This window comes from Gallus gallus, chromosome Z, assembly GCF_016699485.2.
Source record: "Gallus gallus isolate bGalGal1 chromosome Z, bGalGal1.mat.broiler.GRCg7b, whole genome shotgun sequence".
NCBI lineage: Eukaryota > Metazoa > Chordata > Aves > Galliformes > Phasianidae > Gallus > Gallus gallus.
The window spans coordinates 2,174,626-2,200,597 of NC_052572.1; the positions used below are offsets into that span (position 1 = coordinate 2,174,626).

Genomic DNA, 25,972 nt, shown 5'->3' on the forward strand with positions numbered 1-25,972 from the left:
TGGAAAAGACCTCCAAGATCCCCAAGCCCAACCCCAACCCATTCTCATCATACCCACTGGCCATGTCCCCATGTTCCACATCTCCACAACTCTGGAACACCTCTAGGGATGAGGATTCCACCACCTCCCTGGGGAGCCTGTGCCAGTGCCTGACTGAAGAGAGGGGTGCACTGGAAGCAGGAGGATCATAGCGGGTGTCAACGAGGTCGGAAAACGGAGGTTCTTCAATGAAGAATGATATGAGGCTCAGTGTCTGCACCACATGGAGTCATGGAATCACATAAATAGGAAGTTGCTGAGAACTGAAGCTGATGGTTCAATCACGAGGTGTGCACTTCATTATTTTGAATGGAAAACCAGCACAGAACTGTGGTAAGGGGACAAAGGCAACTTGCCTGAAGCCAAAATCATTTCCTAAAATAGATCTCTGTCTTGGTTGTGTAGTATAACATTTCTGAAGGACTCAATTAGCTTACTGCTCAGAGAAATATTTACTACGTAGAACTATGGAATTGTTGAGTTGGAAGGGACCCTTACAGGTCATCTGGTCCAACTCTACTGTCCTGATCAGTGCTATTCACTGACATAGCAAAATGCATTCCAGCATCAGAGTCATTGCTTCTGTGAATTGCATCCAACATTACATGCCATATTTTAGGATTTATTAGCATCTCAGATTAACATTTTCATTCTTTGTGTAAAATTGTGTTCTTAAAATAGTGGAGTCAACACAAATTGAGCTTGTCACCGTTAGATAATATTTGTCACCAGTAGATGATGTTGTCACTGTCAGGCATTTTGTGGTTGTTCTTCTGACCATAGGAAATATTTCATTGCATTAATAACTGGGATCTTTTCTGAAAAAAAAAGAAATATCAAAACTTTAAGCTGTCACTTTTGACATGGGTGGCACTAGCTTCATGCTTCATAGGCATTCACCAGAAGGTTTAACTTTGGTTTTGGTGAACCCCATGGGAGTTTTGACTTGATTGGCATAGGTAAGTGCCACTCCTGAGCTCCTTTATGGCTCTGGCAGCATCGCAGCCCTCTGGATTTGATATCTCCCACTGTCTATGAGAACATGGTTGGAAGGAAACTGGTGATGAGGTAATGGATATCCAGTGTGCAGACCATGTGTTATCCCTGGGACACATCCTGCACAGGTAGCTCTGGTGCCAGCATGGCTTTCGTCACCCCCTCATGCCTCAACCCAGCTAAATTAATATTTACGCTTTAGCTGAATCCTTTCAGCTTCTTTAATACCCAGGTTTTAGGCATACAGATTCATGGTGGTAGTGGGATGAGATGTTGTGTTAAGCAGTAGGTCGTGCTGATAAATGCATGTTTGATATCTGCAAAGGAATTAACATTGATAAGCACATGTTCATGGTTTTCACATTCAGTTGAACCTTACAGGTACATACCTGTGTGCCAGTGCTCAGCTAGGTCAGTGGTCTGGCAGCTGACGTGAGTATTCTAGAAACTTCCATGTAGAGGAAAAAGAAGGTAGGAGAGTGAGATCTGAAAGATCTACAGCCTTACATAGCTCTTAATAATCTGCTCTGAAGTTCTTTAGTGTGCATAACGAAGAAGGGTGGAGAGTGGCTGAGCAGGCAAGGAGAGAAACATTCCTGTAGGGGAATGTTATGCATGTTGTGCTTTACCCTGAGCCTGTACGGTCCTGTGAGCTTCATATATTCATTCAGTGATGCGTACTGTGATTTAAACAACCAACAAGACCCATCCTGCTCTCCTACACACAAATGCCCTTGCTTCCAGCTGAAATGAGAGTGCACAATCAGTCAAATGCTGAATCAGATGACTAGTTTAGGGAGAGATACTTAGCGAAATTCCCAGCCAGGCCTGCCCATCAGCAGTGAATTTCTCTGTTTTATTTAAGTACAGAATAAACTGCAGCTCAGAAATAAGGACTATACTGACTGTTGACTCTTCAGCAAAGGTGTGCTTAGTGCTCGCACAAAAGAAGCACTGAAGACATCAGGAATGAAATCTCCACAAGATGTGGCACAGAAAACCCTCTCCATGTATGTATCTGTGTGCTTTGCTCCTTCCATTAGGGTTGCAGTGGTTCTGCACAGAGATGTCTCAGTGCTGTATCTTCTCATGCAGTACAGAAGGGTAAGAGGACACAAATCAAAGGCTGCATGACTGCATGTGGCCATCCTGGGCCTTGCTCAGCTCAAGCTGAATAGCTTGATGAGTTTGGTGCACTGTCCCAATAACAAACCACTTCAAACAGAGAGGAAAGGAGGAAGGAAGGCAGGAAGTTTTCACTAAAACCTAGGTGACATTACTATCTGCAAAAGTGGTATCACACTAACAGAAGGTCCTAAGTAGCCAAATTCTGCTCACTGATACTTCAGTGTTGCTGTAGAATAGCCCCTGGAGCAACTGAGACAGATTTCTGGGGGAGGATTTTCAAAGGTACCCATAAAAATCTGACAAATCAAAGCATTAAGTGCCTTCTCCTTCACAGCTGCCTTTATTTCTCAGCTTCCCAGTGCAAATCCACTTTCACAGCACCTACATAGCAGCCACACTGCTTTTCCTGTTGCTGAGGATTAAGGTGCATGTAAATGGTATTGTTCCTGTATGGAAGTATTCTTGTATTCTATGACCTGACATGAACTGATTGTTAAAAGGAAATATTTGGCCTTGCAACTGGTGAGTTTGGTGGGAGGGAATCCAGCAACTGCTGCTGTTTGATTTACAGTCCCCCATATGTGTGATATTCCCAGTATAATAGAAGTGAGTGCATCCAAAACAGTTATTTCTCCATCCAGATTATTGTTTTTCTTCCGACTCCAAACCAGAGTTCAGAATGTATTTTCAAGGAAGCATTGCCCTGTCCTTGCTTTTCCCTGTGGATGTCTGTTCCTGGAACAGGGCAGAGGGCTACTGATCTTTGCCTAGCCCCAGGATGACTGCAATTCTTACGTGGACAAGTGATGACTAAAGCCTTTTGCTGGGCTCACGAATGCAGGCGTGAAGCTCTGAAGGGACTGATAGAGGGCAGCCAGCCCATGGTGGGGTCTCTTCCAGCCTGACCGTTCTGTGATGCCGTGAAAGTCAAGGGAGCCTGAAGGGGTGGAATTACCCCAAGGGCTCCTGCCTGCAGGAGCTCAAGGTTCAGGTTCATACCTCAAACAGTTCTGTTGGTTACAACAAAAGCAGCTGGTTGCTGTTCTGCACCGCTGGCTGCTGGCATGTTTTGCACACACTGATTTAGCTGTTGGAAAATTTGTCCACACAAAGATTTTGCTGTTACCTTAGACAAGGGTTTGTTTCACCATGTATTGTTGTCAAAATCCCTATCCCCTGTCTGCCGTTTGGGCAAAACAAACCCCTAGCTGTGATGTTTACAAAGCTTTCACTGGAACTTGTTAAAGAAGCTGAGGGCTGGGGGTAATAGGTTTTGCTCTCTCATCAGTAACAAAAGTGCCATTATTTCCCTGCGAGCAGCATCAAGCCCTCCTGGCAACAGGGAGATTTCAGGCAGCTCTGATGCTTGTGGGCAAGGTCGTGTTCTTTGCCTTTTGCAAAAAGCACTGCTCCCCGCAGAGAGCAATCGGAATATTTGTCTCTTTAAGTGAATCTGAGAGGCAGGCTGCGCGCTGCGGCTGCGGGGCTGCTCCGTGCCTCCAGTACATCAGCATGCAGGAACTGAGAGCATGTCCTTGAAGGGATGCTCAGTGTCCTTGCTCACTCCAAAGGAATAACCAGGGGGAACGTAGGAGCCCAAACAGTGAGTGGCGTGTGAATACGGCATTGCATTTGGCATGCAAACGCTGCAAAGCCAGTGGCACACTGCTTCCCTGCCAGGCTGACCAGATTGCTGTTGTTGTTTTTGCAGGGGACTGAATGAAACCCTGATGACCGCTCCGCACTCGTTCCTTAATAGCACACCCTGGTCACGTCTCCGTGCGAGCACATTGCGCTGGGATTGCTGAGCAGAAGCAGCAAGGAGCTGATGGCGATGCATTTCCAGCACGGGCTGCCAGAGCCCTCTGTTTGCCATTGGCTGCGGTTTTCTGGTTTATTTGCAGCTTCCCCCATCTGGAATATGAAAATTGGATTGGAGTAGGTAATTGCTAGCAGCGGGTTTTCAAGAGAGGCTTGGTGGGAGCAGAATGCCTCTCGCACAGCACTGCCTGCGCTGAAAGAGCTCTGATTTTAGATGTTAGCCACGTCTGAATCTCTGGGAAACTTTACCGTGGGAGCACTGCGCGCAGTCCTGGAGCTGACAGCCAAAGAGGCACGGAGGGGGCAAACAATGGGATGCCCTGTCCTTGGGTTGCTCCATGAACAGACACCCAGAGCTCCCCTTGGCTGCCCCGCAAAACGAGCATGAAGGTGACCATGGACTGAATCATACCCAACGGAGATCCCACAGCTGTTAAGGATGGGATACACAGACCCCTCGTCGGGCAGGGATTTGCTGGGAAACAGAACTTTGTTCTTCATCTTCATCTGCGCCTTCGCTGTGGTCACCCTGCTGCAGCAGATCCTCTACGGGAGGAACTATCTCAAAAGGTAAGGGGTGAGACTGAGCAGAAAAGTTGTCTTTTCCAACCAGTTCCGCTGGTCCGAACCACCTCCTGGCATTGTGCTGGCAGCACTAACATCTTGTCAGTCTGGGAGAGTGCATCTGGCATCTGCTGTGTCTGTTTGATTATTAATGACAGAGAGCACGAGGCATTTTGTACTGACTTGTGCTATTGGCATATATTGATTTATGCTTTTAGGATATCTTTACTTTGGTGTTTCTCAATTCTCAGCTGCTTTTAAAGACTGGGTCTTACTTGAGCTGTAATTGTGCCACCTGAATTTTTATTTCGATCTGACCCTGCCATCCAGGCTTTCCACTCCACGTAAGTTGAAGCTGAAATGCTTTCAGGGGTTGAATTAAGGGAGCACGGTCACTGCTTAAACTTTAGCATCGTTAGAAACAAACATGCCAGTGCCGTTCCTAAAATCAACACAGCAATGCCAGTGTTCCAAACAGCAGAGAAAGCACTTGTTTTTTTCCCTGCTGTATTCTTGTGCACTTGCTGCTGAAGCTGCTGTGTTGTAGAGCACATCGGCCTTTGATCTGAAACAGTGCTGCTCATGTTACGCAAAACCAGTGGGGATCTCCAAGTGCTTAACCTTGACCCATGCAAAGTTTATTTTGCTTAAATCTAGTTTGAAGAGTTATGGCTCATATGATTTTATAACAAGGAATGTTTGTCTTGCAGGCTCCGAGGTTTGTAGGCAGCTGCTGGGGAATTTTCTAAGGGAATTGAGCTGTAACTTGCCAAAAGAGATCAATGGTTTGGCTCCTGATTTGCAGTGCCAAGAGCAGTCAAAGCACTGACAAATCAGCAAACATTTCTTGCCAAGGGGGGAAATAGGAAGTGTGGTGTTAATAGGTATGGACAGAAGTGTTGTGGGTTAGCCATGAGCAGTTCGTGTGCCCTGCTCAGTGATGAGGGGTGATGGTTTGGGCAGCTCACTTACAGAAAGGTGTGACTAGCTTGGAAGGAACTGAAGGAAAACAGCAAGAACGAGCAGAGTTGCAGAAAGCACAGCAGATAACTGTGCTTGTTTACCTTGGAGAAAATCAAGGGGAGATGTGATAACCATGTTGACATACCCGGTGTTTGGAAAGATGAAGGTAATGAGCACATTTCTGTGACAGCTCATGGGGTGACAAGAAGTCACGTGCTTTAATTACAACATAGAAGATATGTTTCACCATAAGGGAAAACTTCTACAGCATAAGGCTACCTAAGGAGGTATAAAATCTCCATCCTTGGGGCTGCAGGAACCCATCAGATAGACCAGGATGCTCTTGGTGCTACAAGGATAACCTGATGTCTAGGTGAGGTCTCATCTTGCCTTACTTTTCCAATTTGCCCTGTAGGCCTTGCTGGGCAGTGCTAGTTCTGTTGGCTGCAGAAATAACAATTCAGAATGTGGCAGACTCAGGCTGTCAGTTATTAATGACAGAAAAAGTCATTTCCGTGTCAGCCTACGTCCTTACCATAACATCATCATGAAGGTACTTCACTTTTTCTTTCCCTCAAGTGCATTGCAGTAACTGATGTTGGGTTTCTTGCCAGTGGCTGCAACTTGTGCCCAGTCTCCTCTTTCACAAATCCCTGCTAGGAGATATGAGGCTCCTTGGGTGCATTGTATCTTGCACCTTCAGGGCTGTGGTGGTTTTGGAGAGCATCCTTGCAGAGAAGTGGGATATTTATAGCCTCAGAGCCACTTGCCAATCTGGAGCCTGGGGATGCTGCCTAAACCCAAAGCCATTTACACACTGGGATCCAGCGTGCTGCTTGGTTTATGACCGCATTTGCTTGCTACCATCCCAACCTCTGCAACAGTAACAGCCCTCTGGGCCTCTTCCCAAGGCAGCAGGAAGAAATTCCGTTGTGTATTTAGGCAAAGCTGAAAAGTGCCCTGAAATACTCTTCCAGAAAATGTGCAATGCTTTTAAGCCTAAATATAACACGAGGCTGGCTTGTTCCTCTGCAAGGAGATGGAGGAAGTGGCTAATGGCCAGCAAGAATGAAACCAAGCAGCTAAAACAGGCAGCTTGGACAGAATGTTGGGGCTGCATCAGCTCCATCAACTGATGGCTGGACTTGATGGTCTTAGATCAACCTTAATGATTCTATGATTCTATTACTAGGGACTGGTCCTCACAAGTGGTGTGGACAAAGTGGTGTTTGTTGGGAGTGGACAAACACTGTTTGCTGGGAGCCAGGTGGAAAAATGAGCTGTATGGCTGTGAGCTCTGCAATGCACTGTGCCCTAAAGAAGTAGGGAATGGGCTGGTTGCATTGCCATCAACACTCCTCAAGCTCCCATGGATGCTGGTGGCTCTCCATCCACCACAGCCATGCTTCTAAGCCCACAGGGACAGCAGGGCTGCAGACAAGAGAGGATCTCCAGGAGAGGAACTCAGAGAAATTCAAGAAGGGGTCCAGACCTGGTGAAGTCCTCTCTTTCCAGGTTTCCAGGTTTTCACACATTTTTCACTTACCATAGAAATGTTGTTCCTTTCCTTTGGCTGCTGCTTTGTAATGTACCACTGGAAAGCAGAATCCTGCCCACCTTTTTTTTTACTCTTTTTCTTTTTTCCCATCTTTTAGCAGTGCTCTCAGGAAAGGCAGTGCCTCATCCCTGTAGCAGCCAAAGTCTGAATGAGAGTTAAGCTCCACGACTTCGGGAAGCTGTGGTCTCTGATGCTCCTTATCCCGAGTAAAAAGGATGATGAAATGAGATATAATTAAGGGACTTTAATACGGATCTCTGGGGTAATTATTTTTATTTTAGGATTAATGAGATGATTAAAAGCCCACTGGATTGAGCTGTTAAAGTAGGTTAAATGCCATGGACTTCTGCTTAAACCCAGAGCCTCTGCTTGCTGTTGTATTAACTTATCTCTACACTGCTCAGCTTTTGGCTGAATTTTCCTTTGAATCAGATGCTCAGCTGAGGGCTGGCCTTTTTTTTTTTTTTTGTGAGCCCTTGTTTGGCCAGCAGGGAATAGTCCTGGATTGCATGTGGAAACTGCCAGCACTGTATAAACTGCTGAAATGGTCCCTGTTCTCCTCTTCCAACCTGTAGCGTGGGATCAATCAATAGGAAAATACCAGAATATTACTTTGCTAGGTATCTATGTTCTGCTGACAGGGTTTTAACTAAATATTGGTTTTCTGACTTCTGCACAGAGTGAGAGCCTGCTGAAGAAGTAAATCTACCCATTTAAAAACATTTTTGAGTAGTGTGAGAGCGCTTTTGCAAAGATATTGAGGACTTTAAGCAGTGATTACTGTAGTCTGTCATGTATGAAAACACAAAGAATCACTCAGCAAGGAAGAGCAAACCTTCCCATGCAGCAGAATGCATTGTTTGAAAGCTCCACGTCTTTTAAATGAGAGAAAAAAGCATTCCATGTATGCCTGTGTACCTTATAATTAATACCAGACTCTAATAGCTTTGTACCACCATTTTGGTATTTTTGAAATAGCTTTCATTCAGCCTTAGCAAATGAGCTCCCAGATGTATTTACCCCATTATTTACCCTCTTAAGAAAGATAACATATACACAGCATGAGCAAATAAAGGATAGTGAATAAACATGGACTGCACCTTGAAGGAGTCATGTGGTTTGCAGAGTGCTGTAAGGCAAGATCAGATCTCCCTTGCATCAGGGCCAGATTTCTTTCAATTTAAATATTTCTCCCAGGAGACAAGCTGAAAGTCACCCCATGATTCATTCATCTAATGCACGTTTATCTAATTATCTCTATGCCTCCATTGTTTCTAACCAGAAGTATAATCCCAGTGGAATGACATGCGACCCATGAGTTGTCTCAACGAATCCTTGATAGGCTGGTGGAGCAGCTCTTGGTTGTGTTGGTTTTCTCCAGAGGAGAAGAGTGCTGGAGACTTCAGGAGATGAGAAAGTCTTGAAGCTATATAGAACAAATACGTGTATGTATGGAAAACACACAGAGGATATGGCCGTCCTCAAAAAATGACTGGATGTAGCCTAGCAGGTCAGAGAAACTGAGACTTCTCGAGGGCATTTCAAGGTGTGATGGGGACCACGGAGCTGGCATCCACATCTTGGGAAGCTGGCATCCCCATCTTACCATCAAATGGCTGAAGTTTTAGTACCAGAGCATGGAGGCAAGTTGCTTCCTCTCTCAAATTCCCTGGAAGAGGTCTCTAATGCAGAAATTAGGCAGGGATTTAATCCCTGCTCCCTGTAGGCTTGCTTTGTTGCTAGCCTCGTTGTTTTGCACCTTCAAGTGGTTAGAAAATAGAGACCCTCGATTGCCAGACCTTGTCCATTCCTCAGATGACAGTAACTTAAAGCAATGGGAGTCAGTTATTCCGCTATTTTGCATGTTCAAATTGCATATCGCCAATGTGTTACACCATGCTCCTTCCTGAGCTCAACACGTGAGTGCTGTGAGGCACTGCAGTGACACACAGATGCTTTCCCCTTTCCCAGTGGCCACGGGGTGATCCCTGTTCCCCACAAACCAGCCGCGTAGATTGCTGTCATAATATTTGAATTGTGTTGGGAGCTCTGCAGAAACTTTGTGCCCTGGAGCTGTGGATTGCAGATGACGCATTATCAGCTGAAAAGTGGCCCTCGTGGCCCTGCCAGCAGTGGCATCGTGGCAGCTGTTCACCTCTGTGGCCACTGTTAAAGATGTCGTGGCCACTTGGTCTTTAGTTTTTGACCTGGTAGGGTTTTCTGATTGTTCTTACGCTTGCTGAACTATGCTCAGATGAAATTGCTGCTCAAAGCTTTGTCTTTTCTGACTTTCACTGTGCGTCATTCTTACCCTTGATTGCTTTTTCATTTTATTCCTTGTTTTTTTAATTCAAGTGCACTCATTGCTCAGCAGTCCGTGCCTCCCTCAGGGAAATTGTTGACTTAACCTCTCATTTCCTTGAGGTGTCTTTGCCCTCCATTGCTCACTTCCATTTTGCATTCCCATCAGCCTTGCAAGCAGTCACTGTCCTTGCATGTCCTCTTCAGCTAGTCAGATTTACGCTTTAGTTCTTCTGATGAAAACCCCAAAAGCAAGCTCCATCATTAATAGTTTTGTGGCAGTTCCCATAAGAAAAATGCAGCCAGAGCTCAGCCAGTTCAAAATTTTGGCCAGTCAACATCAAGGAGGCCTTGCATAAATGGGAACTGGGGGAGGTCCCCATCCATGGAGTTGTTCAAGTATCTTGGAGAAGTGGCAGCTGGGGACATGGTCACTGGGCATGGTGGGGGTGGGTTAGGGTTGGTCTTGAGGATATTGGAAGTCTTTTCCAATGTTTGTGATTCTGTGAAATGGTAGGATGAGTCCTGCTGCTTGGACACATGGGAAGAGTATTGCCTACTAATGAGGCTGGCACACAATACAAACACTGACTTTAACAGTCATGTTGCTTGTCACGTTGCTTCCACCCATATCTTCAGTACAACTGGGCTCTGGGGGGGTGTTTACAATGGAGAATATAGCACCGTGTAGGAACACTTGACCTGGTACTAAATGTATTAGCCTTGGAAACATGAGATGCATAGCAATTAGCTCAGCCAGATCTCTCGCACTGTGGTGAGATTTCTCTTGGTACCCATGCTGCGTCAGGTATCTTTGCACTGAGCTCTCATCTCCTATGTCATAATTTGTTGCTGTCTTACAGTATTTGGGATTTCATGTTGCATTCTGAGCTTGGGACTTGATCAGTCTTTTGTCTTGATAAATTCACTGCATCACTGTCAGCTCATTCTGTGATGGGTATTGTGCTTCCCCTAAAGATTACAAAGAATATCTTAATTATGAACACTTATAACAAAGCACCTATTTTCTATTATTTCTCGTATATTTATCTTCCAGCCATAGAAAAGGAATGTTTAACTTCTTTTATCTTTCTTGGGAAGTAATTTTAAATCAGACTTTTGAGAAGTCGCATGTGAATACCTGATGTAAAATTTATCTGGAAAGTGATATGTGCTATATGAAACAAAACCTTTTTTTTCTGTATAATAGTGGTTATAATCCAGAAGCTTCCCACCTCTGTTTCCAATTTTGCTCCCTGTGCTAGTCAAAATATACTCCTCCACCACTCTATAACTAGTATTTCCATCCAACATGTAAAGCCAAGCTTGTCCTTCACATAGCACAGTATGGGCCAACGTGTGATGTAAACAAATGGATATGGGATCACGGGGTCTGTATTATTTCACATTATTCATATTATTTCATATTGCTCTCTGCTCATGCAGTGAGAAGAAATATGAGTATTTTCTTCCTGATTTTACTGCAGAAATAAGAAATTCTTTAGGCTTGACTAGTCAGATTCAAATCTACTTTCACTGAATGCAGATGTGAGTTTTAATGAACCACCAAAATAAGTCTTTGCCTTTCACTTGCCGTCATCGAATGTAATTGTCTTCAGTGACCACATCGAGGTCTGATTCATTTCAGTGACTGTTTTCAATCACTCTAATCTGCAGGTCGTTTGTGCACACCACTGGTTTTGTTTTATTTTCCGTCCACCCTGTGGACACTGTGAGTCACATTTTCCCTATTTTGCAGGAAAGAAGGGACTGGATCTCAACGTGATTAACCATCTGACTCTGCTGTACCCCTCTGACATGCCTGTTAATAGTCGGGGGGATCACTTTCCATTTTCAAAGAGAGCAGCATGATCATTTAACGCTACAGTCTCCAATTCCTCCTCTCAAGGGCACGGGGATTATGAGATGGGGAAACCATTGCTCTGCTCTGCAAACATCTGCTGTGCAGGGGCTGTTTCTTGTTTGGATGATGGTGGTGGGTTTGTGCTTTGCCGCCTGCTGCTTCCACAGCTGGTCCTGACTGCCCTTCACAATTACCGCTGCTCTGTTAATTTTCCTGCTCTTTTTCACCCTCTCCCTCTGCTCTTACATTACAGCAGCGTTTATTTGACCACATACTGATTTAGCATTTGCAGTTAATGGTTAGGATCAAAGTGTTGCTTCGACATCTACCTGAAATTCAAGGTCTGTGTTGCTGAGGTGTCCAACTTGAATTTGTTCATCACAAGGTCTGGACTGCTCATTCTCACATATATTAGGGGCATGTCCTGTGATTAATGACGTCCATCAACCAGCACTCAATCTGGCACCTGCAGAACTTCCTTGATAAGACATTTACTTACAGTGAGCGCGCAGAACACTTATCAGTGTTTCAGGTCATGGCATCATTTATAAGGTCTTCCCTTGTCATCGTCAGCCTCACGTGTTGGGGAAATGTGCTAATTTTAGAAGGAAATAACATGAGGGCACATTGAGCAAAGAGTAGTTCCACTATTGGGAATCATTAGGAATGATCCCAGGCTCTTATTTTTTAAAAATCCTTGCCATAAACTTTTAAATTACAAAGGAAACCTCTGCATAATTATCTCTACTTTCCTCTCCTTCTTTTAATCTTTCCTTACCCTCTTTTTTTTTTTTTGTCCTGCTTCCTTTTTATCTGCCTTGTCTCTGTTTTCATCTTGCATGTGCTTTCCTATTGCAATTCTGACTCAAAGAAATTTAGTTTACCTGTTGAAGCATAGCTAGTTCTGAAAGTGAATATAGCTACATAATACGGTAACAGAATATACTGTTGGATCAGTCCATCACTCTGATCTGTTTTCTCGGTCTGTTTGCAGATTTGGACAGTCAGAGTTGATGAGCCCTTAAAACACAAACAAGAGGATCAGAAAATAATACACTTTCAAAATTGCAATCTCGTAACTCAAGGCTGATTGATTGAAATCAACGGTAAAACTTGCAGTAATCTTGTTAGGAACAAAATTAATTCAGGCCAGTGTTATTAAATGTCTCATCCTGCTCAGTCTTAATACTCCAAGTCTCTGTTTGTGGAAGCTTTTCTTACTAGAAGGAACAGATTTATCATCACCCGAGAAAATGCTGTACATTACCTTAATCTCAGGCTTGTGAGGCAGTCGTATGAGCTGTGGTTTATGTATAGGTAAGTTCATGTAGTGTCAAGCTCTATAGAACCCGATTGTGAGAGAAAAGCACTGTATAGTCCATTGCTCTTGTGTTGATCAAGGTCAGACACTTGGCTTGCTCCTGACCCCAGTCTCAGGTCACCACGTTGGGTTGCATCCTTACCATCTAGAGGAAGAAGCATCGTACCCAGACCCTCCGCCCTCATCGGATATTTCCGTACTTCAGTTAGATCTCATTCTACCATTTCAAAGCTAAGTATTTTAAGCTGCTCTTCACAAGACATATCTACCATTCCTTGGTGTTAGTCTTCCTGATCTCCTTCTGGATCCTACCCAAAATGCATGTGTCCTCCTGTAAACTTTGGGCCTCAGCTGCAGGTCACAGTATTTCCAAAAAGTCCTGATGAGAGGAGGGACTGGAGAGTGATTTTATCATTTATTTTGCTTTAGGGGCAGACCCCCACCATTTTTTAGGGGCATACAGTTAGATGTCTTTTTCAAGGACATTTACATTGAAAGAAAAAACACTTTTCCAATGGAGTCACAAATGTCATAATGTGTCAGACTGTGGTGCATGGGAGAGCATCACGAGTGTTATTTCAACAAGCCTGAAGTGAAGGTGTCTTAGTAAAAGTGAGAATTTTCTCATGGACTTTTTTTTCTTTTTTTTCACACCATCTTCTTTGTAGAAATCATCTCCTTTGGCAACCTCAGCTGGTTAAAACTCAGAGCAATGTCAGAGGTGTAGGACTCCCTGATGAGCGACAGAACTGCATTACCTGTTGGCATTGTGGTATAACCCACACACCCTTGGATGTGCTTTTACACGTGGAGGGGTAGTTCAGGATGCCATCTCTTTCTTCAGTTCAGACCATTCCCTATTCCCTACCTCCTTCAGGATTCCTTTTTTAATGCTTCTTGCCTGTCTTTATCTTCCAGTGCTGTTAACTGCTGCCAGTCATACTGGAGGATGGATATGATCTGAGAGTCCTTGTGACTACCTGTGAACCAAGGAGCCCAGCGGGGTCCTGGATGCCCTTTCTTTTGGGTAAAGCAGGCTGGCAGATTGCTTCCTGCACAGCCTTGCCAGGAAGTTAACTTGCAGTACTGGCAGCACCAAATGTTCACAGTGCAGCTGCCAGCCCTCTGAAATCATGAAATTGGGTTAAAATGGAGAAGATTAAAAATAACAATTCGTTGACTTCTGAGCTATGGGAAGGATTTGACTAGTGCTGTCAAATGTTTCTTCAGACCCAACTTTTAAAAATATATGTTAGATTTCTACCCAACTTCAGGTGGAGTTCCCAGGATCACAGAATAGGTTATTCACGGAGTCACAGAGTCTCAGAATGGTCAGGTTAGGAGGAATCTTACAGCCCATCCAGGTCCAACTCCTGCTGACATCTGAGGAATGCAGGCATCCCGGGATCTGCAGTGAATCTGTGAGAGTTTGGAAGACAGAGAGTTGTGATGGCTGTGATGATTTGCATTTGCTTAAAACACATCATCTTCCCAAAAAGAGGGAAGCAGCAATAGGGTGTGACCTAGAGAAGTCATCAACTATTGCAAACAACGATAAATCCTCTGGTGGCATGGCCAACGGGTTAGAGGAGGGACCCAATGCCCACCACATTTAACTGCTACAGTAGATGTGAAATTGAAGTTTGGAGGGTTTATTTCTTTGACCCTTGAGTTTTCCACGTCAGTCTGCAGCTTTTTGTACTGCGGGACTGAAATTTCCACTGTGCTTCATGCATCTGTGTGTTGTTCTGAGCACTGGCCCTCCAGTTTGCTTGGCTGCTGGTGTTTTCAGACAAGGGCTTGTAGAGTGTATTGGAGGTGAAAATGAATGGTTTGCACTACTAAGAAAATGAATTGTGGCACTTGGTATCTTTTTATTGTTTTTGATGATGTTTGTGTCGTAGTCACATTTCTGTCTTAAGAAAAAGGACGTGAGAACTTGTGCTGATAGAGTTAACCTAATGAATGGTGTCAAATACCAACTGCCTCATTTTCTTGCTAGAGGGCTGCAGTTTAGCTGGCAGAATGGAGAGGAATTGGCCAATTGGACCGGCACCTTTAATTTCACGGATGACGGAGCAGTGAAGAGTGGCAGTGACACAGGCACCAGGTACTGGCACCGGAGGGGATGACTGCAGACATCTCTTGCACTGTGTATGAACAAGTGTGAGCACAGGCTATGTGAACAGATTTACAGTTTGGTTTGTCTGCTTGATGCTGTTCACACATCACAGAAGATGCTGGGGGTGCTGTGCTGGCCCACCCAGGCTTTGGGGCCATTTAGAATATGCCATAAGGACCCTTATGATACGCAGGATGGTGACATCTGTGTGCTGGCCTCTCCTTTTCCTGTTTCTCCACCATGGCCATTAGTCGATATACAGGGATGTATGGGAAAGTCTACTTGGTTGGGAAGTGGAATGTCCTGACATTAATAGAAAATCTGGCCCATGGCTTTACTTTATAGTAGAATACTCATTCTAAGAAACATAGTTTAACTTGAAATCCTCCCAGTGCCTCATAGTGGAAACCTGGTCTGTCAAGGCAAGACCAGAATATTTCCTTTATATTTACTATTCTGAAGATGATTTAAGAACTGTTGGCTGTTGCACTTTTATGAATTTATAGTAGGATTCTGCAGACTGACACGTGTATAAAGGGTCATGAAAGGCCATGGGCATAGGTAAGAAACTCTGCAGTTGTCACAGGGAGCTCTATGGCTATCAGTGTCTGCAAAAATTGGTGCAGGTATGGGGCTGATATGTGGGATGTTTTCCTAGAATGTCAGTCATAGGAAAGGGCCCTTTCCTGTAAAGGAAGACTGTCTGGTTTGTAACTTTTGTACAGGACAAACTCCATCACTTTTACTTCAAGGAGCAAAACTCTGCATGTTCAGTGCTCAATGTACATTTACAGTCATGTGTTTAATAACAAATGTGTACATCTGGCCCATTGGTTGGGTTATGGTGCCCTCTGCCACCTGCAGTCCATCTGAGCTGAGGATGGGTTCACTGTGGTTTCACTCCAGGTGAAACCTTGCTGTGAGTGGTTAAAAAAGGACCTTTCCGTGCACGGTCCTCCCAGTTCCTATGGACTTGAAGGAAGTTAAATAACCTGAATCTTGTGTAGTATTGAGTTGAATAAATAGCAGGGAAACTTTAGAAACACTGTAAGTTAAAGATAACTAACAGAATAATTAGAAGAAGCTTGCATTAAGTAACTGCAGAACTAAAACTCACCCTGCCTAAATTAGGTATTGTGTGTGAAATACCACCGCAGTATATTTTGGTAACCATTCACCACTGCAGCTGTGCAGCTGATAGCATTTCAACAGCCAGAGGAAGTGCTGTGCCTGAGCTGCCAAAAATCACCCATCTGACCAAAGCACAGCAGTGCTGCAGTTCCTCTATGGCTCTTTTGTGTAATGGGATCTGTATCCATGCTGCTGCCACTCATTAAGGAAGTGCTGTAGAAAGAATCAGCCTCTCAGCAGCATTTAGCTCAGAACCAGAGAAAATGGTTCGTTCTTTCTGTATTTATGTATGGATCCATCTGCCTGTCTCTACTTCTGTTGCATTTTTAGTGAGTGCAACTACAGTCTGTGTGCTGCAAGTCTTTGATCAAGGCACTTGGCGTAAAAGAAAACTGAGTGTGGCACAGAGACAGATATCTTCCTGAAGATAGAATAGAATTAATACAGATTTCCTCCTCTGGGTGCCCTCGGCACAGACAACTGAACCATCACTGCATGTGGGGTGAAGAACCAAAACCCCTGAGTGCAAAATAGATATGATATTGGATGACAGTGAACAACAGTGTCAATCTCAATCTGTTTAGCCCTTTCAACAAGGAGGAGGTTCAGGAGGAGAGTGGTTTTTTTATACGATCATGATCTAATTGCATAAGTTAGGTATAAATTTCCCTGTTCACTGCAGGGGAGTTGGACCAGGTGGCCCTTAAAGGTCTCTTCCAACTCAAATGGTTCTATGATTCTGTGAATCTATTCAGGTAATATCGATAGAAATAAGCCAATTTCAAAGTCAGTATTAATGTTAATAAGTGTGGAGATGAAAGACGGGATTTTGGGTTTGGGGTAGGTCTGGCTGTGACGTACACTGTGCATAAATGCATTACAGACATTACCCATTTGTACTGTCTGAGAGTGAAGTATACAGAAAAGTAAAATAGAGCTATGTAGACATGGAGGTGAGGCTGCATGGTGAATAACTGCAGAGTTGTGTCATCAGCTGTTTGCTGTCTACCTTTGATCACCTTTCTTACTGAGTTACCACTAGACATCTCCTGAGAGGCCTAGTGTAACACCCCACATCAAACTGTTGGTATCATCTGAAAGCAAGCCTTCCTCTAATGAATAATTCTTTCTACTAGAAAGAAAACTTGCAGAATGAATTATCCCAGCCTGATTTTACTTGTATGTATTTATGGATCTCCAGAGAGATGTCTAAAGAGTACAAAACTAATTAGGTGTCAGCATGCTCACAGTAAATACCTCTCCTTGCATGGCTCTGCACTTCTCTGTGTGTTACTCCCTCCTTCTTTGTAGAAGGTTTAGTGTTTAAAAGTAGTAATTGAAATAGATATTAGTTTCATTGGCTTCTATCATCCATGTATTTCATGCATGTAGGTACATGTTTATTCATACATGCCTGGTATTGATTCATGTGTGTTTTATAACTACTCTTTATCTTTTACTGTTGTAATTTAATGTATAGTGCTGAGACATTAATAACTCATTACTCGTTCTCTAAGGGATTTATTAGATGCAAATAAAGAAATTCCAAAGTAAAAGGCATACTGAGCAAATACACCTTCAACTGTCACATACTGAGCTTATACACATTCAGTTTCACAAGGAGGACTTGGACTTGTTCTGTGGTTACAGTGGGACAGAAACCACCCCCCACACCCTCACCTAGAGGCTCATGGCCCTGGCAGACATGGAAGCCTGACCACCCGTGAAGACTGAGGCAAAGCACTCGTTGACTACCTCAGCTTTTTCTGTGTCTGAGGAAGCCAGCTCCCCATTGCCTTTCATCAGAGGGGGAACACTCTCCTTGGCCTGTCTCCTGCCTGTGTACCTGTAGAACCCCTTCTTGCTATCTTTCACATCCATGCCAAGTTCAGCTCCATCTGCACCTTGGCTTTCCTAATCCTATCTCTACACACACAGACAACAGGTTCCTGAACACCTCCAGGGATGGAGACTCCACCACTTCACTGGACAGACCATGCTGATGCATCACCACTCTTTCTGGGAGGAAATTATTCCTAACATCCAGCCTGAATATGTTTTGCAACTTAATGGGACTGTGAACCTTCAAACTTAAAGCACTTGTTGCTAAGATTAAGCTGCCTTAATGGTGTGATGATACATCTGGCCCACTGGATGCACTGTGTGATCTCTGCCACCTTCAGTCTGTCTGAGCTGAAGATGCTTTCAATGCAGAACATAGGTAGTGAGATCACAGAAGTTGTTGATGCATGAAGGAGGAGGTGAGCTGTATCCTTTTGTGCCCAGTAGTTTATACACTGAATTTTCCAGTATGGCAAATGTAAAACTTTGTCCTCGGTGGCTACAAGACAGAAAGTGCAGTCAGCTGGATTCATCAAATACACATCTTACAAGATGAGTGTGAGCCATGAAACCTCATTGACCAGGAGGGTATTTGAGGAGATTCCTTAATGCACAGTGCTGAACTTAAAGAAACTAGAATCTCGAGAACCAGAAGGGGAAAAAAAAAACACATTGCTTAAAACAATAACCTAAAGTGAGTTTTTGAGATGTTATTAATGTGTAAGTGTTGACTTCTGTTTTGTTATGCCTCCCAGGTGGCCCTATGGCTAACAGCATCAGTGGCTTGTTTCAATCAAAGTGATAGGAATGGGATTGATTAAAACAGCCTAACAGCAGTTTATTAAAAAATTGGAGACTTCAGAAGTGGCATCACTAAAAGACAGCTCCCTGGCACGTCCCACTGCTGCTTGTCAGGTGCTGACGTTGTTTTGATATGGTGATAAAGAATGAAAAGAAACAGTGAAGTTTCCTCCAAAATGCCAATTCGATATCCCCTCCAATACATTGTACTGAAGGTGACACATTATACAGCTGCTCCGCACACAGCTGTTGCAGAAGAGCTGAATTGGACAAGTCACATAGAAGTAGTAACGAAGGTAAAGTCTGGCAAGGTTTGTTCCCTCACTCACAGTAAGTTCTCTGTTGAAGTCAGCACCTACTTTGCCCTGTGTGGATTTTCCCAGAGCCCCTATAGCTATGGTGCACTCCACCTGTTCCAGAGTTTTGCTAAAAAGGTTTGAGGATCTGTGCTAGCCCAGCTGAATGGATGCAATGCTTTTAGATTGCCAAATATGCCAGATATGCTTTTAGAGTTCTGCTCTGGCCAACGTGTAAGGTTCTTGAATGGGCAAGGTGAGTCTAGACTTAAATTAGATGTAGATCAGCACATACTGATTAGTGCAGACACTGCAGATTGGACATTCCTCTTAATAAGTGTTTAATAGAAGCCTACAGGGCTTCATGTATTTGCTCTCATTTCTTAGTCTCTAGACAGCATGTAATTTTGGAAAGATATTTGTTTTTCCTGGAAGGACAGGTGGAAACCTTCACACGTTGCTCTGCTTTCTTGCAGCCTCACCATGAGCAGTGCAGAACCATCCCTGCAGTAATCAGCAAAATGGGAAGGAGGTTTTTTGCAGGAGAAAATGGTCTTGTTTAAAACATGCCCGACAGTGACATTCAATTATATTTTAAAACCTTTGTGCAATATATCAGAAGAATCCTTGCCTTGGTCCAAGTGTCACTTGAAGACATGTCTCAGGCTGTTTAATTCATGCAGCACGATCAAGCAAAGCAGTCTTCCAATCAAAGCCGGAGCAGCCCGGCTGCAGATGACCAAAGACCCAAGCATGAGTTTACGTGCTTGGGAGTCACATCTGCCTCTCACTTGCCAGCTCAGTGAGCTGCTCAGCTGGAAATGAGGTGGCAGTGATAGATATGAAGTTTAGGAAAGAAGAAAGCCTTGTTTAGGCAAAGTGGGAGAATGTCAGAGCAAGCAGCATCTCGTTTCCGAACATTCAGTTGTGAGAGGCTTAGAAAGAGTCCCTTCCCAGTGCTTTTGGTGTTAAGGAACAGGAACTGATCCTGGAAGAATTATTTTGTAGCATCATTAGCATTTTCAACCTGAGTTCCAAACCATGAATTTAACGCTCCCAGTGGCTGCTGGAAACCGGGAGAGGTGAGGTACTGGGAGAAGTGGCTTGCAGGACAGCCTTGTGCTTTTCTGAGCTGTGGACTGGTGGAATCATAGAATCATAGAATGGCCTGGGTTGAAAAGGACCACAGTGCTCATCGAGTTTCAACCCCAGTGCTACGTGCAGGGTTGCCAACCACTAAACCAGGCTGCCCAGAGCCACATCCAGCCTGGCCTTGAATGCCTCCAGGGATGGGATATCCACAACCTCCTTGGGCAACCTGTTCCAGTGCATTACCACCCTCTGTGTGAAAAACTTCCTCCTAATATCCAACCTAAATCTCCCCTGTCTTGGTTTAAAACCATTCCCCCTTGTCCTATCCCTATCCACCCTCATAAACAGCAGTTTTCCCTCTTGTTTATATGCTCCCTTCAAGTACTGAAGGCCACAATGAGATCTCCCCAGACCCTTCTTTTCTCCAAGCTAAACAATCCCAGTTCCCTCAGCCTTTCCTCATAGGAGAGGTGCTCCAGCCCTCTGATCGTCTTAGTGGCCCTCCTCTGGACCCACTCCAAGAGCTCCATGTCCTTCCTGTGCTGGGGGCCCCAGGCCTGGATTTAGTATTCCAGATGGGGACTCACAAGAGCTGAGTAGAGGGGCACAATCATCTCCCTCTCCCTGCTAGCCACCACTTTTTTGATGCAGCCCAGAACACAGTTGGCCTTCTGGGCTGCAGGCACACACTGCTGGCTCGTGTCCAGCTTCTCATCTACCAGGACCCCCAAGTCCTTCTCCACAGGGCTGCTCTCAAGGGTTTCTTCGCCCCCAGTGTTTAAACACCTTTTGCAGAAGTCCAGGTCGATGACATCTGTCACCCTCCCCCTGTCCACCAGAGCCGTTACTCCATCATAGAAGGCCACCAGATTGGTCAGGCACGATCTGCCCTTGGTGAAGCCAGGCTGGCTGTCTCGAATCACCTCTTTATCTCATATGTGCCTTAACTTAGCTTTTAGGAGGATCTGCTCCGTAATCTCCCCAGGCACAGAGATGAGGCTCACTGACCTGTAGTTATACTGTTACAACTGTTGTGAATGCATTGCATTCATGAGTTTCCTCTAAGAAGCAGGAGTGGTTTATTTTTTGTGTAGTCCTTTCCTCCTTGCTCCTCTGCCTCTCAGTAGCACATCCTTCTTCACTTTTTGGTTCATGGATTGGGTAAACAAGCAGTGACCAAATAGAGTTTCTGGAATGCAGGAAATTTCATCTCTTTCATAAAATGACATCTTTGTCTGCTATGCTGTGGGTTGCAGCCAGCTTTCCCATGTGATAACTTGCTGTTTGACATCTGAGCAGAAGTCCTATGAAGTCAGCTTTGGGAATTTATCTAGAGTACATCAACACAGATCTCTGGCCTTGCTCAACTAAATGAGTTCTTCAACCTGTTTCAGGTGGAGCAACTTTCATGATAGACACCTTGGTGATTCTATGGTTCTGCAGTTCTTAACAGTAGCCAATTTACTTCCTTATTAAGAATTTTTGGTGTTCTACTCCTGCCATTTCTCAGCATGGAATCCTTCCTCTTGGTCTGAAGGATTCTGTCCTTCACTGAATCGCAGTGGTTGGTTTGGAAGTGGGCAAAGTTGAAGCAGTGAAATCCTCTGGAAGGGTTGAAGGACACACTTCAAGCAGTTTCTGATGAGTTAGAGATGTCCAGAGTTGGTGGCAGGTTTCTGTGAAAAGCTTTGGTCTTTCTCCAGTCACAGACCATAGTCCCTTTCTCTCTTTTGTGATCTTCTCTCTTCCTAGCTCTATCGAGTCAATTTCTGGGATTAACTTAAAAGGCAAAATGCAGAATGCCTTGAGATACTTCTGGCATTAGGAGGCCTTCATGGAGATTCCTGGAGATGTTTTTTGGGAATGCTCTCTTCCATCAGTTCCCCTGGGCAGTGTGAGCACTTAGCACTCTTCTCAAGAAGAGGTCAACATTTGGGTCCCTCAAGATTTTGCTGCTAACCTGGAACATGAACAACTAAGATAACAAGGTTTTCTTACGTTTCTGTTCCCTCTGGAACGTCTCAAAGGGTTTTACATTGGGAACTGAACAGAAATCCAGGTCAAACATGATCTTTCATTTTCAAATGTCGCCACACCAAAATATTACAATACCAATGATGGTTTAAATAAAGCTCTTACAGGAATCTAGTGCATTTTTTATTGAAAATTCAGACTTACATTGTAGTTACAGGGTTTTGAATTCGTGATTTTGAAGGATTCATCAGAGTAGCTTCATCTAGCTTCTGCTCTAATACTCCTCCCCCAGGTCATCCAGTTGTACTTCTTCATCATACTCGTAACTGTTGTATGGATATGTGCAGTTCTTAGGTTTTGGGTTTTAGCACAGACTTACAATGATAGAGTGAAAGAGGCACAGAGCTTGGCTTAAACCCTAAATCGTTTTTGTAATTTCAGTATGGTCTCATAGAATTCATTGGCCAACCTAGACTTTCTCTGACCCCTATAACTGTGTTCCTGACGTTGTTTCTTCTTTCTCCTTTTCTTCAGACTGATGGTTGAAGTGGAGGAATGTGACCGAAAAAGTAAATATTTTTGTCAGATTTTAATTAGGATTAGAATCGTCAGATCTGATGTGTCTGAACATCCAAATTCTGTTGTTCTCAAAATCATCTCAGACTTTTTAAGAAGAAAATCCCAGCTCCCCTTCTCCACTGAATATACTAATTAAGTAAAAGCTGAGGAAAAGCTCAGTTGCATTCAGCTATGCCAACTCTACACAGACAAGGTGAAACCTCCAGCACTTTGCTAAGAGTTTAAGGAGCTGTTTATTTTTAATTCTCAGGGAATAGTGTACCATAAGTAATCAGCACTTTTCACTTGACCTTCAGTGGCATCCATCATGTGCTACCCATTGGAAAATGCATCTGGCCCTTGATGGTGCCTACTGGAGAGATGAACTGATCTGACATCACAGGCGGTTATCGCCTAAGCAAGTTGTATTGAATGCTGTTTGAAAAACTATCCATTCAGTTTGAGTTAGCTAAAAGGAAACTTCTGAGCGCTCCCTCTTGTACATCTCAAATTAGCATTTGAATCTCTAAAGGGCTGGGCATGGGTGGCTATTCTACAATCAGCAATGACATCTGTGTTCTGCTGGGAGTATTTGCCTTTGAGCCAGATGTTGTAGTCTCACATTGGTTAGAGATCACAAATGACAACTTAAAGCACATTTCTGTTGACATGTAAGGTAAGTAAGGTAAGATAACCCAGTCTAAGGCTCATCAGTAGTCTTTGTTTTTGTTCTTCAGGTATTTCGAGTTTTATGAAGGGCCATTGGAATACAACTCCACCAAATGCCTGGAATTGCGACAGGACATCATTGCAGTGAAGGTTTTGTCTATGTGAGTGTGAATGTTTGCTAAGAAGGTTGCTTTCCAGACAGGATGAAAATGGTAACGTACGGTAAAGTTGTCAAGGATGTAAGATGCAGGAGATCCTGTCAGTAGGGATCTCACCAGCGTTACCTGAAATTCTCTTATGTGTAAATGTGTAAATACTGACATTTGAATGCTGTTTGATGTCCATTAGAAAAAAAAAAAATCGAGGCTTTTCAGTACACTGAGGCATTGTATTCAGACCTGGTATCATCATTTGGAATTAAATACAGTGTTTGCAGTACTATGTGTAATATAATCTAGTTTGCTCACTGAAGGTAAGCGAAGAGTAAGAACAGGCAGACTAACTAATGGAAGTGTATGTAGCCTCATGCTCCATCACTGACAGTGGCCAGTAGTGAAGGCTAAGAAACAGGGCAAAAAAGTTAGCCCTACCAGACAGCAAATTCTGGCATAGTGACTCTGAGTGGTAGGTGGTGTCCAGCAGTCAGAGAGGGCAGCAGACCTTCCTGTTAATTTGTTTAGATCTTTTTTGAGCCCATTTGTCCTTTTGAGTGCCTAAATTTCTTTCAGCAGTGAGTTTCAGTAGGAACACTCAGTAAAAATTATGGAAACGTGTGTTCTGAGAGATAAAAAAAAATAATCTATATTCTGCTGCTTTTTGTCTTCTCTGGTTCTACATATATAACAGGAAACATTAATGAGTTGACTGGGACGTACCCATGGATTGCACAAAGCAAAATAGGATGTTTTTGTATTGACCTTCTGCATTTTCAGCTGACAGTGACCTTAGGTGCTCACATTATGCCTAGTCCCTTACTGTATCTAAAATCATGCTGTAGTCACCTCATCTACAACCCACAAGGTTTATTCATTCCGTGAACTGATAGTCTCAGCTGAAAGTGCAGCTGTACAGGTGTACTGCCTTAAGCAGTCAAGGCTGCAGAACTGGATTCCTGCTCCAGGTCTCTACGAATTTTGAGCATGTCTCCCTCACTGACTTCGTGCTCAAAAGAATGTAGGTTATGCCCTTGTCTTCTGCATTTGGTACTGGATGAAGGATACAAGGGTAGCAACTTTGCACTGCCTGCTGACATGCAGTGCTTAAAAATAAATGGAAGGGGTGAGAATGTGATACTTCTGCCAATGTTCTGCTGAAGATGGTGAGTTTTGAATCACTTTTCTGCATACTTATCAGATGGCACAGAGACTTTCTCTTTTCATCTTTTCCAGTGGTACACAAAAGATAGTGGATTCCTGCTCAGTGGGATCAAGTTAGCCTTACTCTGTGATAGCCATTTGACACTGAGCTCTTTCGTTATGCTCAGTTCTTCTGATATGTTTCTTTCTGCTGTGCTCCGTTTCCTAAGTCAGCCCATATGGTAATGGAAGATTTCCAAGTTAATATGCTCTGGGGGGCTAAGGAAAGTACAATATGACCTAATTCCTTCCTGTAGCTTCCACAGCCTGGGAAATCCTAAGTGCTACTCACTTTAAATATATAATTATCTTAAAAGCCTTTGCTTTATTAGAACATTCAAAGCCCTCAAACCTGCAGAGAACTCATTAAGGTCTATCAGCCTTAAAGAATTCTCAGACATCTGATGTGCTCCACCAGTACCTGTATGTACAAGGCTTAGTGTTGCTATCTCTAATTAGGGAAAAATAATTTAAAAGGTAAGTTTTGCACTGAATAGACTGACTTGTTTGCCCTATTGAAGGAGGTGAATCCCATGTCATAAAGTGAATTCTGCTTTTTTTTTCTTTTTATCTTTTAGGGTGAAACAAACCGAATTATTTGACAGGTGGAAGAGCCTACAGATGTGCAAATGGGAGATGAATGTCACAGAAGCCAACATACTCAAGTAAGAACGCTCCACAGTGATGGGGCTGTGCAAGATTTACTTTGGTCTGAGTTTAGCTTCCTATGGAGATGCCAGACATTCAGTATGGATTGTAAGAGGAGCATCATAACACAGTAACTTTTGGAGAACCAGCCTTTCAAATAAATGTGGACATTTTATATACTTTAGAAAAGTATAAAAAGTCATCAGCAAGGGTGGAAGAGAGCTCTTCTGGCATATGGGACAGTTTTTCCAACTAATGCAGGGAATTTGATGTGGAAAATATGTTTCCAGGTATGATTTGAGCAGAAATGGGCTGGAACAAAGAAGTAAAAGCTATGCATAATACATCAGCTTTACTCCCTGATGGTGTAACATGGTGACACTATGAATTTGGCTTATAAAACACTAAACCTAGATTTTTCGTGGTGTACTTGGTACTGCAAGACCTTGTTTCTCAGTTATTGTCTTTAATGGCTTCTCAGCCGTTGCTTCCCAACTATCTTCAAATGTTACTTCTGGTCTTTGGAGACCTCTGCAGTTTGTTTCTGTCATCTTTCTTTGCCTTTCTTCGTGTGACCTCCTCTTTGCTGAAGGCTTTCCATGGTCATTTCAAGACACAGTTTGTGAAACTGATCTTATGAAGGCAATAGTAGAATTAAGCCCCAAAATACTTGAATGTTGTGTATCCATACATTCAAGGGCCATGTCTGAGTGAGTCTAGGGAAAACACATTATTTAGCTCAAGGGGGGAAGGTTTAGATTAGACGTCAGAGGGAAGTTCTTCACAGTGAGAGTGGTAAGGTGCTGGAACAGGTTGCCAGAGAGGCTGTGGATGCCCATTTCTGGAGGTGTTCAAGGCCAGGTTGGATGGGGCCCTGGGCAACCTGGTCTAGTACCAGATCTGGAGGTCGGTGGCCCTGCCTATGACAG

At 43.8% G+C, this 25,972-nt stretch overlaps 1 protein-coding gene across 11 annotated transcripts in view; it reads left to right on the plus strand.

Annotated features, from left to right (window-relative positions):
• The window catches only part of ST8SIA5 (ST8 alpha-N-acetyl-neuraminide alpha-2,8-sialyltransferase 5), a 59,699-nt gene that overhangs the window by 20,717 nt on the left and 13,010 nt on the right, over nucleotides 1–25,972 (plus strand). For 6 of the 11 annotated variants that reach the window (XM_046905282.1, XM_004949029.5, XM_046905283.1 and 3 more), the window contains 4 exons: nucleotides 3,875–4,554; nucleotides 14,558–14,665; nucleotides 23,109–23,201; nucleotides 24,974–25,060. In XM_046905282.1, coding sequence (XP_046761238.1) covers nucleotides 4,424–4,554; nucleotides 14,558–14,665; nucleotides 23,109–23,201; nucleotides 24,974–25,060 — 419 coding nt within the window. In that variant the 5' untranslated portion in view covers nucleotides 3,875–4,423. Of the gene's footprint in view, nucleotides 1–1,905; nucleotides 2,046–3,600; nucleotides 3,767–3,874; nucleotides 4,555–14,557; nucleotides 14,666–23,108; nucleotides 23,202–24,973; nucleotides 25,061–25,972 lie in introns of those variants that run through there. The other 5 variants (NM_001001747.3, XM_015277415.4, XM_046905284.1 and 2 more) reach the window with 4 other exon arrangements.